This window comes from Cyprinodon tularosa, unplaced genomic scaffold (genome assembly GCF_016077235.1).
Source record: "Cyprinodon tularosa strain WSP-4 unplaced genomic scaffold, ASM1607723v1 ctg71, whole genome shotgun sequence".
NCBI classification, from domain to species: Eukaryota; Metazoa; Chordata; class Actinopteri; order Cyprinodontiformes; family Cyprinodontidae; genus Cyprinodon; species Cyprinodon tularosa.
The window spans coordinates 4,719,163-4,731,579 of record NW_024039463.1 but is presented as its reverse complement, the minus strand read 5'-3'; the positions used below and the strand labels follow the sequence as shown (position 1 = coordinate 4,731,579).

The window sequence follows — 12,417 nt, the reverse complement described above, 5'->3', positions numbered from 1 at the left end:
TATATACTGATCCACACTCCATTCCCGTAGATGGCGGTAATGCACACCAATAAGCTTGCCAACCGCCATAAAAAAAAAGTAGAAATAAAAAGAAGAGGAAGAAGAAGAAGTAGAACTAGACAGTAGATGAAAGTTTAGAGCTACACACTCTTGTACAGTAGGTGGAAGTATGCACCTGCACCTATAAGTTGTTTGCAATCCGCAAATTAAAGGAAAGAAGAAGAAGAAGGGTTCACAGCAGCTAGCCAGCTAACTGCTGCTAATCCTCGGCTAATATGCAGCCAGAGGACCCAGCATCGTCTCTGAAAACTGATTTGTTAAAATCACCCGATACGTTTTGTGTTCTTGTGGGTGTAACAGGGAGCGTTGCAGCGTTGAAACTACCAGTCTTGGTCTCTGAGCTTCTTCAGCTCCCCGGGGTGAGCTGATTCATAGTCATTTATTTACATTCGTTATAAGAAACTCGTTTTTAGTTCATCTGGCTGCACGATCTTACATTTTCCGCATGGTGGAGACATTAGACACAAACATCAATATAAGTGCATCGTATAAGTAAGACAAATGCATTAAAGAACACCTTCATATGGTATAATACTTTATTTCTAAAATTAATTTATTTTGCAATTCCATGACCTACAGCTATTGATTGGAATTCAGAAAGAAGCTTCTGTATCACTTTGTATAAACTGATAAAAGTATTCACTCCAGCTGCAGTCAGATTTAATTTATCTGCCTTTATGCCGCACTGTTGGATCTCTGTGAAGAGAACTCTGTGAACTGCCAGGTTCATTATCAGTGGATTGTTGGACTTATCTTCCCTTTAGTAGGGAGTCAGTGACTGGATGCTGCACACCTGTAAAGAAAGTTGGCCTCAATATGAGCTCATAAAGAAGTATTTCTATATTACAAATCCCATTAGTTGGTCTTATGTCATATGCAGATTTTATAAAAAAGGACAATTATGGTTTTCAGACATGATAAACCACAGTCATAATAGAAATATTTGATTGAAATATATTTAGTTATGTTTAATAGGTTTGAAACAGTTAATCAGATTAATTGCGATTAATCGATTATTGAAATAATCCACAACTGTTTTAGTAACCAATTAACTGGAGTGTAGAGTCTCTAAAACATAACTATAGCTGACAGCGCGATTCACCTTAAGCAGGAATTATACCAAAATTATAAGGTAGATATTTGCATTTAAGATAAAAGAAAAAAAAAATGTTTCGTCTATCAATATGCTGTATCCAGGACTCCTTAAGTGGAAAAGATTTAGTTTGGTTTAATTTTGTTAAAAGTCTTCTTTAAGGAATCTTTTGCTACCCAAATATTAATCGATTAATCAAAAAAATAATCGTTAGTTGCAGCCCTTATGTTTTATTAAGTTTCTAATAGGGACGAGTTCCACTTTTGAGTTTTTGGTAATATTTTAATTTGTTGAGATACCACTGTGATGATATGGCTTGGTGCAAGTTTGCAGTCAAATTTGCTAAGATATTTTGGTCAGTGTCTTTGTTTCTTTTTTTTCCTCAGGTGAAAGTAAGAGTGGTCACCACAGAGCATGCCAAACACTTCTACAGTCCCTCAGATGTTTCTGTAAAGATCTACACTGACAAGGATGAGTGGGAGGTAATAATAATGGGAAACACCAGAAAGTACCTAAGTGGGTGGGAGTGAGATTCTCTTACCATGATAAATACCATGATTTCACTGAGTAATAATACTCAAAATATTTAAACAAAAGTGGCTTGCAATCTAATCTTTTGAATAAGCAATTACAGCAAAAGTTATATTATTACTGCTATTATTTTTCTATTGTTGTTATAATGATATTGGATATTGATCCTTATAGTTGCACACAAATGTGACATTGACGATAGTAACAATAATGTACTTAAAACCCTTGTTTTTAGTATTTTAATGTACAAAATACAAAATTATAGAACATCATATATATAATGCTAGAATTAAGTCTAGGAACATTATGCATATTTGTAAGCCATAATAGAGCAGTTCAGACATTTTAAGTCACAGAGATCTAATAAGAGACCAGCAAAGATTGTGCAATTTTGGCCCGACATCCTGTCTCCTGTTTAGCTCTGGACCCAAAGATCCGATCCTGTGCTTCACATTGAGCTGAGACGCTGGGCAGACCTGCTGATCATTGCCCCTCTTGACGCCAATACTCTTGGAAAGATTGCTAATGGGATCTGTGACAACCTACTGGTGAGAATGTAACATTAATATCCTCAAGTTTAGAAAAAATTATAATAGCAAACTACATGTGTTTTAATGTTTTTCTGAAACAGCTTAGTTTGATTGGAATTAATTTCTTTCAGACGTGTGTGGTGAGAGCCTGGGATACCAGTCGACCTCTCCTTTTCTGTCCTGCTATGAATACAGCTATGTGGCAGCATCCCATCACGGACCAGCAGGTCTCCAGGCTAAAAGAGTTTGGATATGTAGAAATCCCCTGCATTGCTAAGAAGCTAGTCTGTGGGGATGAAGGTAGGTTTTTATCTATATTTTAAGTTCTTAATAAACTATATTCCTTACTGAATACTTTGGTAAAAATAACCTACTGCTGATGTTAGATTTTTTTTTTTCAAAAATATGAGAAAAATCTGAAAATATAAAACAAAATCCTCAAGTGTTTCATAAACTAAAATTGCAGAAACTAAAGGACAAATGTTAGATAAAGAGTAAAACTGTAAAACACACTGCCCCAAAAACCACTTACACAATATTTTAAAAACTGATGGCAAATTCAAACAAAACACTAGTTTCACAAGAAATAAAACAACCCTATCAAGTGAGAGGAACTCTACAGACATCGCTTTATGAAGAACGAAACAAACACAGCATGTGTTTTATTGCCAAAATTAGATATAAATGTTAAAATAAACAATTCGTCTGGATTTTTTGTGCTTTCTCCTGCGTTATTTATAATTAGAGACATTCCAGCAAATTTAACCACAGAAAAATAAAATGTGCTTGGCACTATCAAATGAAAACTGTTAAGGCTGTAAACAGACCAGTTACCTTACACTTAACGTGGACTCATTTTTACAATCTGTTAAAAAAATAAAAATAAATAAATAAATATATATATATATATATATATATATATATATATATATATATATATATATATATATATATATATATATATATATATATAATATTTTTTATTATTATTTTTCATATATATATATATATATATATATATATATATATATATATATATATATATATATATATATATATATATATTACTGTTCTAGTTTTGGAACTGTTTAACTGTTCCCAAAAAAAAAAAAAAAAAAAAAAAAAAAAAAAAAAAAAAAATATATATATATATATATATATATATATATATATATATATATATATATATATATATATATATATATATATATATATATATATATATATATATAAATTTATTTTTTTTCTAATGCCTTCTTGGAATTTTGCTGGAATGTGTTTACAAACTAAGCTGTTGGTATTTTCATATGTTTTTGGTCAATTTCTCACTGAATGCGGGGTCAGGTACTTTCTTAGTCAAGTTGAAGAAAGTTGACTCCAGTGTAATGGACCTCAGCCTTTGTAGTTCTGTAAAGCAACTTTGGCAGCAGAGACATCAGATTGTATAGAAAGAGGTAGAATATGTCGGCTTAGTTTTTTCCCTGTTAGACGTTGCATACTACTGTAAAAAAGCTTACATTATTGCTTCCTTGTTGTTGCTTCTTAGTCTCCTGATGAATCATGCTGCATTAAATTTCGTAATATTTCAGCAGCTCATTGCCACGTTAATCAGCCATTTTCAGCTTTTTTTGAGAAGTTTTTGAGAAGGCTTGATTTTATCTTTCCTATTCCCTCAGTTACACTTAACTTACATTTACTGATCATTATAGAAATAGCAGGCAAATGTCACGCTGTCTTTAAGTACTCTTTACACAGCTGCAACTTGCACATGCTTGTTGGTGAAAGTATTAGTGCTAAGCATCACGACTTTAGCTTATTTGGTTGTGATTTCAGATGATTCTAAAGGTTTTCCCATTTACCTACTGATTTTTTTCCACTTGATCAGATGAAAGTCAGATAGGAGACGTCGTCAAATTTGGCCTAAAGTCAAAGTTTTCAAAGTTTATCTAAATATGATGTCAGCTTTCTGATGGATGATGATTGACCTTGTTTTTTTATTTATTTAAATCTCTTGTTTCATTCTGAGTGTGTATAGTCTGAACTTTCAGTTCATATGAGAATCGGAAAATTATCAGACTGCCTCAGGTACAATATACCTGTCATTTATTGTAATACACTCATCAAAAGTATATAGAGACATATAATGGAAAAACACATAGATTTCAAGTTTATACTCCATGTTTTGATACTTGAAACAAGCTTCATTACTTGCTTGTCCCACTACTATGACAAATGTCACCACAGTTTAAAAGACTGCTATAATTAAGGGAAATGATAAATGCCACAACTGCCAGAGGTCAAATCAACCTACTGAGTGCGCTCTGTGATGAACTCAGATAGTGCCTTATGCAGTCTGTTAGGTTACCTGATAGAAACGCCTTTTATTTGACCCAGGGCTTACATGACCCAGTGTGGTTCCAAAGTACTTGTCTGATTTGTTTAACAATTTGTAAGATATCTTTGCTAGTAAACAGGTAATACATAAACTTTTTATCTAAACAACTGTCATAAGTTTTATGCATCATTTGGTATTCCTAAATATTTTCTCTGATGCCTTCATTTCTCAGGCCCTTCTAGACTGTATAATTTTGGCTGCACAAACAGTCCAGTAACAGTCATTGCTGGCTTTTAAACTCGGCCTTGAAGCCTCCGGTGATACTTTTGTTTAAAGATTGCCTGGATGACACAGCAAAATCAGTTGTTAGCTCACACACTCCAACCTTTAGATAATGGAAATACAGAAGTGTACTAGAAAAGGGCGTAGCACCAAAAAGCAAATGTTGTGTGTTAGAAACAATTTGAAAAAGTAAGCTTTGTTCATCAATGGTGATTGGACCACAAGTTAGTTTGCCTCTTTATGCTGTGTCAAAAATTTAAAGTGCAATGTGCTTGGCTTTCTGTACTTCATTAATTCTGATGCAACCGTTTAATGTTGATGAAACACTATTAAGAATGTGCTTTGTCTGATCAATGAGGGATTGTACAGGTTTGATAAATCTGCATTACTTAAGTCTTTTATTTTTGTTTTTCTGTTGTTTTTTTAAATTTTACATTCATAGACAAAGTGGATAATTCAAATAACAGTGACAGAAGATGGATACAGTGTTTGTATGAGTGTGCGAGTGTTGGTGAGTGTAAATTGTGCAACAGAGAAGATGGCTAGGTATTATTTTAGGAAATGGTAATCTAATGATAGTCAAAAAACTAAAATATGCACTATCATGCCTGAAATGTTCATTATTGACATATTATTACCATGAATCTCCTTCAGGACAATTTATTTTTTATATATTTTTTTGAAGTGATAAATGGATGAACTTTATTTTTCCTTTTTGATGCACTTCTTTAACTTCTTCTTTTGTTGTAGGTAAAGGCGCCATGGCAGAGGTATCGACCATTGTCAGTATTATCAGGCAACATCTTCCAAATCAAGATGAGTCGCTGCAGAAAACGTGAAAGTTTCCAGGAGAAACCATCCAGCTGAGACTATCTATTCAAGTTGAATAGCTTTCATACTTTTGTACAAAGGTTTTTTTTTTTTTTTGCATAAATACGCCACCTGGTATAGTTTATCCTTCATGGGGTGGTCAGTAAGTCATGGAGTTGCATATCTTGTTGGAGGAAAATCTTCCTCTGTGTAGCTGTAAACGATCTCTGTCATTTTTACTAAAAAATTGAAAAACTTATGTGTGTACTTTAACTGTTCACAGCCACCCAGTTAGAGCAGGAATGTCCTTTCTTCATCTTCTGACCTCATCGGCAGACAGGTTTAATTAAAGTTTGAAAATATTTCTTCACAGTTAAAACGTTTTTAATTAAAAAGGTACTTTTAAATGTGTCCATTTATGTTGTGTATTTTTTGCAGAATGTCTAACTTATAACACTGTTTTGGTATTTAAATATAGTTTTTTTCTTTGAAGTATTTTGCATGCACTCTATAAGGAAACACTATTTTAAAGAAGCAGAACAAGCACCTTAATCAAACTGGTTAACAGACCGGATTCTGTTACTATTGTCTCTACAGTGGTGAGGTGTAAAACTGACAGTTGTGAGAGCTCAGAAATAGTTCTTACTGACAAAGATTAAAATAGTTTGCTGTTTGTCCAGAGGCTATTTGTATAAATAGATTCAACCTGCTTGTAGCGTTGTTTCGGTATGAATCCAGCTTTTCTGTGGAAGCCTCAGAGGTTCATTAGAAAATAGTTTTTTTTAGAGAACAACCAGTATCATAAAGACTAAAGGAACGCAGCACACAGATCGAGATAGTTGTGCTTCAAACAACTAATGGAGAATTGTTCTAGCCAAGTCTACCATGCAAAAGCAAAAACGGTTTGACAGAACTGTTAATCTACCAATAGTGATCATATTAACCTAAACTGACAGGCTGACTAAAGAGAGTGTCAAAAAAGCAGACAGTAGGTCTGTTGTAACTTCGGATGAGCTGCAGCGATCCACAGCTCAGGTGGGAGATTCCGTTGCCAGGACAACTGTTACTCCTATAAAGTCATTTAAACAAAGCCACACAATTCTACATCTGAATTTTGCCTTAGGCCATTTTGTTTTGGCAACTAAACATGTGGAGGATGGGTTTCTAGTTACATGATATCAAAATATGTAATTTAACTTGACATTCAAATCACCCTAAACATACTATCATTGCAGTGGAACAGTGATGGTAGCATCATGCTGTGGGAACGTTTTCTTCTCCAACAGAGAACTGCAATGTGATCAGAGCTGATGGAAATATGAACTAAGCAAAATAGACAAAAGCTGTCAGCAGCTGCAAAAAATGTGAGGCAATGTCAAAGGTTTACCTTCCAGCAGGGCTATGTAGCTAAAGTGACATAGTCACATATATCTCTGTGTTAAAATAGCTCAGTCAAAGCCTAGGTTAAAATGCAATCTAAGAATTTGACTTGGGACTAAAAATCAATCACTAATATCCAGTCTGACTTGGCTCAAGCTGTTTTGCAGAGATTATTAAGTGAGCTTTTTAAATCTTAGATGTACATTCTGTACTTGTCAGTTAAAATTCCATCTAAATAGCTGAAAGTTGCTGTTTGCAGCTTAACAAATAGTCCAAATGTTCAGGAGTACATTTCAAAGCACAGTTTAAAAGACTTAGCAGTGAATAATTTGGAGGTTTTTATAATTGCATCATCAAATGTTTTTAACTACGCTTTGTTCCAAAGATCAGCAGTGGAAAAAACCCAGAGATCAGGTTAGCGTGAGACATTTTGACTGCTATCAATGCTACTATCTGGCAACAAACGCGGATCTACCTCTGGATGTTTTTTTTTTTATTAAAGTTTTCGAAGTCGGACCACAACTTGCTTACATCTTGGGAGGAACAGAAAATTATGACTCTTGTACTAAGCTAGAAAGAAGAACATATGGGCCATCATTGCCTTCTGGTTAATCACATTCAATATGCCAAGACCGTCTAAAATCAGATATTAATTATTTTAGCATGTAACACCAGCTCCACGCTGCCTGAACGCAAAAAAAAATGCGTTTCTAACCTCATGTGAGATACAGCTGCTTCTGAATTATTTTGTTTTGTGTTTTTTTTTTTTCCTCCACTGTCCAAACAGTTTTCTTTATCTTAGTTTTAAAATCATCTTCCTGGCTTTAGTGGGACTGCAGGGAATTTGTTAGGCAAATAACCAGGGGGGGCTTGTTACTGTTGAGCTGTCAAGGTTGCTGCACATGGAGCCGTGTGAGTGGCTCCCGAAATGAGAAGCATCCTTTCCCGAGCTTCAACCTGGCCCGCAGCGATTGGCTGCTGTCTGGCTTTGTAATGAGGCTCAAAGAAATCATGACATCAATGACGTACTAACAAGGGCAGCTTTTGAATTTACAGCCAACAGGTGTGCTCTGTATAGGAACAAATGCATAAAACTGTTATAAAGTGCTGTGAACGAGGATCTGTCTTACAGGTTTTGTGTTGTAAAAACATGATTACAAATAAATACATAATAAATAAATGGGCATACAAATAAATACAGAAGTATAACAAATTAATAAACAATTTCTCTTTAAGTTTTTTATTACTTTTGTAGTATTTACCTTATTTATTTTTCATTCCTATATTGTTCTACCTTATTTTTGTATTTTTTTAATTTTATTTCAGTGTATGCTTTATTATGTCCGTTTATTTCTCTTCCTTTCTATTTTTTTTTTTTTAAATCCCATTTATATCTTTATTGCTGTTTATTTCTGCCTGTCTAGTTTACATTTCTGGATGTCTTTCTGCCTCATCATGCAAATAAGTAATGGTAGGTCCTTCTGCTGGTTGGTTGGACTGCTTGTAATCTAAATGCTACTAAGCGACCACAGTCATAAAAATTAAAACTTCCTAGGATGAGTTTATCACTTTAGCTGACCCGAGGCATTTATTTGAAAATAGCGCTATAATTTAGAACCTGTGTTTCAGTTAGCTTTACACATGGGTGCAGCTAACTGAGGTAGCAGGAAACCTTAGAATTGTCTTTTTTTCCCAAGAGAATCGAGGAAAATTAAAATGTTTTTGGTATCTCAATAATCCCCTTTGCAGCTTTGGCCTTGAAATGATTCTCTGGAGCCCCTAAAATAGCTTTGAATATGATAAGCAGTCTAATATCTTCCAGTACTTCTACTCAAATCAAGCCATGGTAGGCTATGAGATATGCTTGGTATCTGGCAGGGCGACCAATAAAAAAAACCCCAAGCTTCAAATCCCTCACAGACAGAGTGGCATTTTCTCTCAGGATTTCCTGGTACGATATTGAAAAAATCTTGCTCTTCACAATCTGCAGGTTTCCAGTGTGAGAGGAAACAAACCGGTGAGCTATCAGCCGAAACACTTTCACTTTTGAGTTTCAGGTTCAAAGAGCTCAATTCCAAAATCCTGTTTGTCTTATTTAAACTCATAAACAAAATGGAGCTGACTGGGCATGTGCTTATGGATCATAAGTGGTTTGTCTGTTATATTTCAGGCATGAATCACTTCAGCAATAGGGCAGTGCCGTATTGGGCAAACTGAAACTTTAATGGCTTCTGCAGATCTTCCAGAGTCAGTGGAGGGATTTCGCTCACCTTCCTCCTCAGGAATCCAAGGGCAGATGTTGATGCCTCCCTTCCGTTTTGGTCACATCTTGGTGGTTAAACTACGACTCATTAAACTTTCAATTTGCAAATACAGCTTTAATACCAGGAAGCTTCAGTGACTTCATCTGTTTGCATAGATTCTTTTTTGTTTGTGCAGGGAAGTTCACTTCTCTGAAATCTTTTGGATAATTCTCTGGATTTAGTCATATTTTGACTCCAACAGTGCAGCTATTTTAAGTACCGTATCTTAGGCACATATGACACAGCTAATACAACCCTTGCTTTTGAGAGGAATGCCAATCAGAGGGTTGAATTCTGAAGCAAAATAAATGCTGGCAGTAGGCTTTAGTGTTTGCATTTAATAAAACACATTTTTTCTAGATGTTATTACTTCTGATAAGACATTTGAAGTGAGTTGAAGTGATAGATAATGATTGTTAAGTAAATATAGAAGTTGATTTGCTGTTTTTTTTTTTTTTTAAGGTAACATGGTTTCCATTTTCATCACCATCTTTGGATTTTAACGGTGAATCCAATTGCTGTACCTTCTGTTTTTACAGCTCTAAAAGGTTGGGATTTTTTTTTTTTTTTTTTTTTTTTTTTTACGGCTGACATAAGCACCAAAGGTCAACGGTGAAGAAATCCAGGGATCGGATTTGGTTTAGACATGTTTACCACTGTGAGAACCTTCATCTCCTAACAAAGCGTAAGAACAAGTCTGGAGTTTGTCTAAAAAGACACACATTGTATCCGCAAATGAAACTAAACTTCACCATAAGACAATTATTCACCACTTTGATGGTGGTATGATTTTTTTATATGTTAGGATTTGGATTTCAAGGTTATAATCTAAGCATACAGTATTTTAATGTTCTCCATTTGTTTAGTTTAGCAGGCTTTTAGATAAAGTCTGCTGCTTTGAAGGCCCTGAAGGTTTTTTGTATCTGTAGATACATTCAAAATGATAAAATACCTAAACAATTTTGTTGAACTGCAATTCATCCAGTCCAATCTTAATTAGAAACAGAGCACAGCAAGATTTGGGAAGTAACTAATAACCATTTGGTAAATACTGAAGCAGCAGTATTTCCAATAATATAATTCTAAAACTGTGTAAACAAAGATAAAACTAAAAGACGGCTTTAAAAAATAAAGTTTGGGAAGTATTAACTGCACTTTTATATAAAAAAATATTTTAAAAACAAATTATGTGTATCTACTAGACTACAAAGGTTATGAAAAAAGTACTTTAAACACATTCTAACATAATTATATCACAGCAGCTGCCTTGAAGTCTGAGAGGTTTTTGGCCCAGAATCACACATTCTCAAATGGTGAAGCTTTTGAATTCTTATACTTTCCTTTTGTATTAGCCATGCCTATCATCTGATAATTTGATAATGATTAGATCATTTTTGCATTTATTTCTCATCGGTTAGGTAGAAATGTTTGGATCACAAACCCCTTCTTTTAATTTACATACAGTTTTCATCCCTCCATTCTGTTAACAGGTTAATGTTGGTTTCATCTGTCCAAGGAATCATGTTTCAGAGCCGTTTCCCCGTTAGCTTTAGTCAAGCCACGCTTTGCATCTTGAGGTAAACAGTCAGTGATACATATTGTTTTTAAAGGCCTCTCGTATTTGTAATTTTTAAATCTTTTTACTGGGCTTTTGCTGTCCAAAATAAGGCCTTCTTGATTTACTTTAATGCAAAAAAAATCCCCTCAAAAAACTAGAATCGATTCCTGTTAACAAAGCCTTAACCAAGTTATTTTTCTCTATCATTTCCCTGAAATAATATCTGTTCCGACGAACTGACCATCTTCCCTCTTTCTGCTTAATAGCAGCATAACCACACCATAATGCCTCCACCCCTGTGTGTCTTTGTGGACATCGCATCAGCTTTCTACCACACATATTTTACAAGAAGAACTAAACATTTATTTGAATCCTTGAGGTATTTCCAATGCTTTATGTTTGTCAAATGTTTTAGTTGCATGAACTAATACCTTTTAAGAATGGAATGTGAAATCCTCCTGACCTTACATATGATGAGCCATTATTTCAAGCGGCCTCAAACAATCTTCTCATTCGCCAGAGGGAAGATTTGCATTTCTTTGAAATGAGAATCATTTAACTTCAGTTGCACTTTTTCAACTTCTGCTTGGATCGTTCTATCTGTATCTCTGCTTATCGTGCTTCTCACCAAATCCAGGGACGCAGGAGGAAATTTGCTTTGCAAATAAACTGCTGTGGAAGGGTTTCGAGGGGGGGTTATTGTTACTGTTGAGCCGTCGAGGTTGCGGCACATGGAGCCGCAACCTAAATGAAAAGCATTCCTCCCTGAGCCATAACCTGTCCTGCAGCTATTGGCTGCTGTAGTCAATTAGGCGAGAAATACATGACATCAACTGTATATACAGAGGAGGGGAGTGTCAGGGCGGCCTTGGCAAAGCAGCCAGAGTTTGAAGCCAACAGGTGCGCTTGATGGGAATGAACGACGTGTTCTTACAACTTGGAATGAATATAAAAAAGTTCTATGGAAGTGAATTCAGTGATGTGAAAGAACTCCAGGTGAAAGTTGGAAAGACAAAGCAGCTTTTTTTTTTTTTACTTATCAGTGTTCTTCTTGAAGATACATTTAAAAAAAATCTATAAGATTTATCCTCCAGCCAACCAGCTTATCACCTCCTTCTTTAATGACTTTTCCTTGCCATCAATCATTAACAACTAACAAAGTTATAGTAACTCATTCATGTAGAAAATGTTGATCCATTGCTTTAAACAAGCTACTTGCTCCTATTTGCTGTCATGGAGCTTAAGATATATTTTCCCCATCCTTATCTAAAAATAATTAGAAATATGGGAAATATAGTGTTATAAGGATTTAAAATCTGTAAAGTGAACAAAAGTATTAACATAATGTGTGCATCCCATTTAAAATATGCACAATATCTGAAACTCATTCTGCAATAGTTTCTCTTGGCTAAATTCATCCTTCTTTCTTTTTTTCTTTTTTTTTAAAGATTATGCATGCAGCTGAGAGGGTGACAAAGGGTAGTAATGTTGATGTGTATATATATATATATATATATATATATATATATATATAT

At 34.5% G+C, this 12,417-nt stretch overlaps 1 protein-coding gene across 1 annotated transcript; it reads left to right on the top strand.

Moving 5' to 3' along the window:
- Positions 1–97: 97 nt before the first annotated feature.
- On the top strand, positions 98–5,785 carry ppcdc (phosphopantothenoylcysteine decarboxylase). The gene is made up of 5 exons (XM_038268715.1): positions 98–419; positions 1,540–1,635; positions 2,104–2,232; positions 2,346–2,514; positions 5,582–5,785. Exons 1-5 carry the CDS (start codon positions 276–278, stop codon positions 5,668–5,670), a joined length of 627 nt encoding a protein of 208 aa, XP_038124643.1. The 5' UTR covers positions 98–275; the 3' UTR covers positions 5,671–5,785.
- The last annotated feature ends 6,632 nt before the right edge of the window (positions 5,786–12,417 follow it).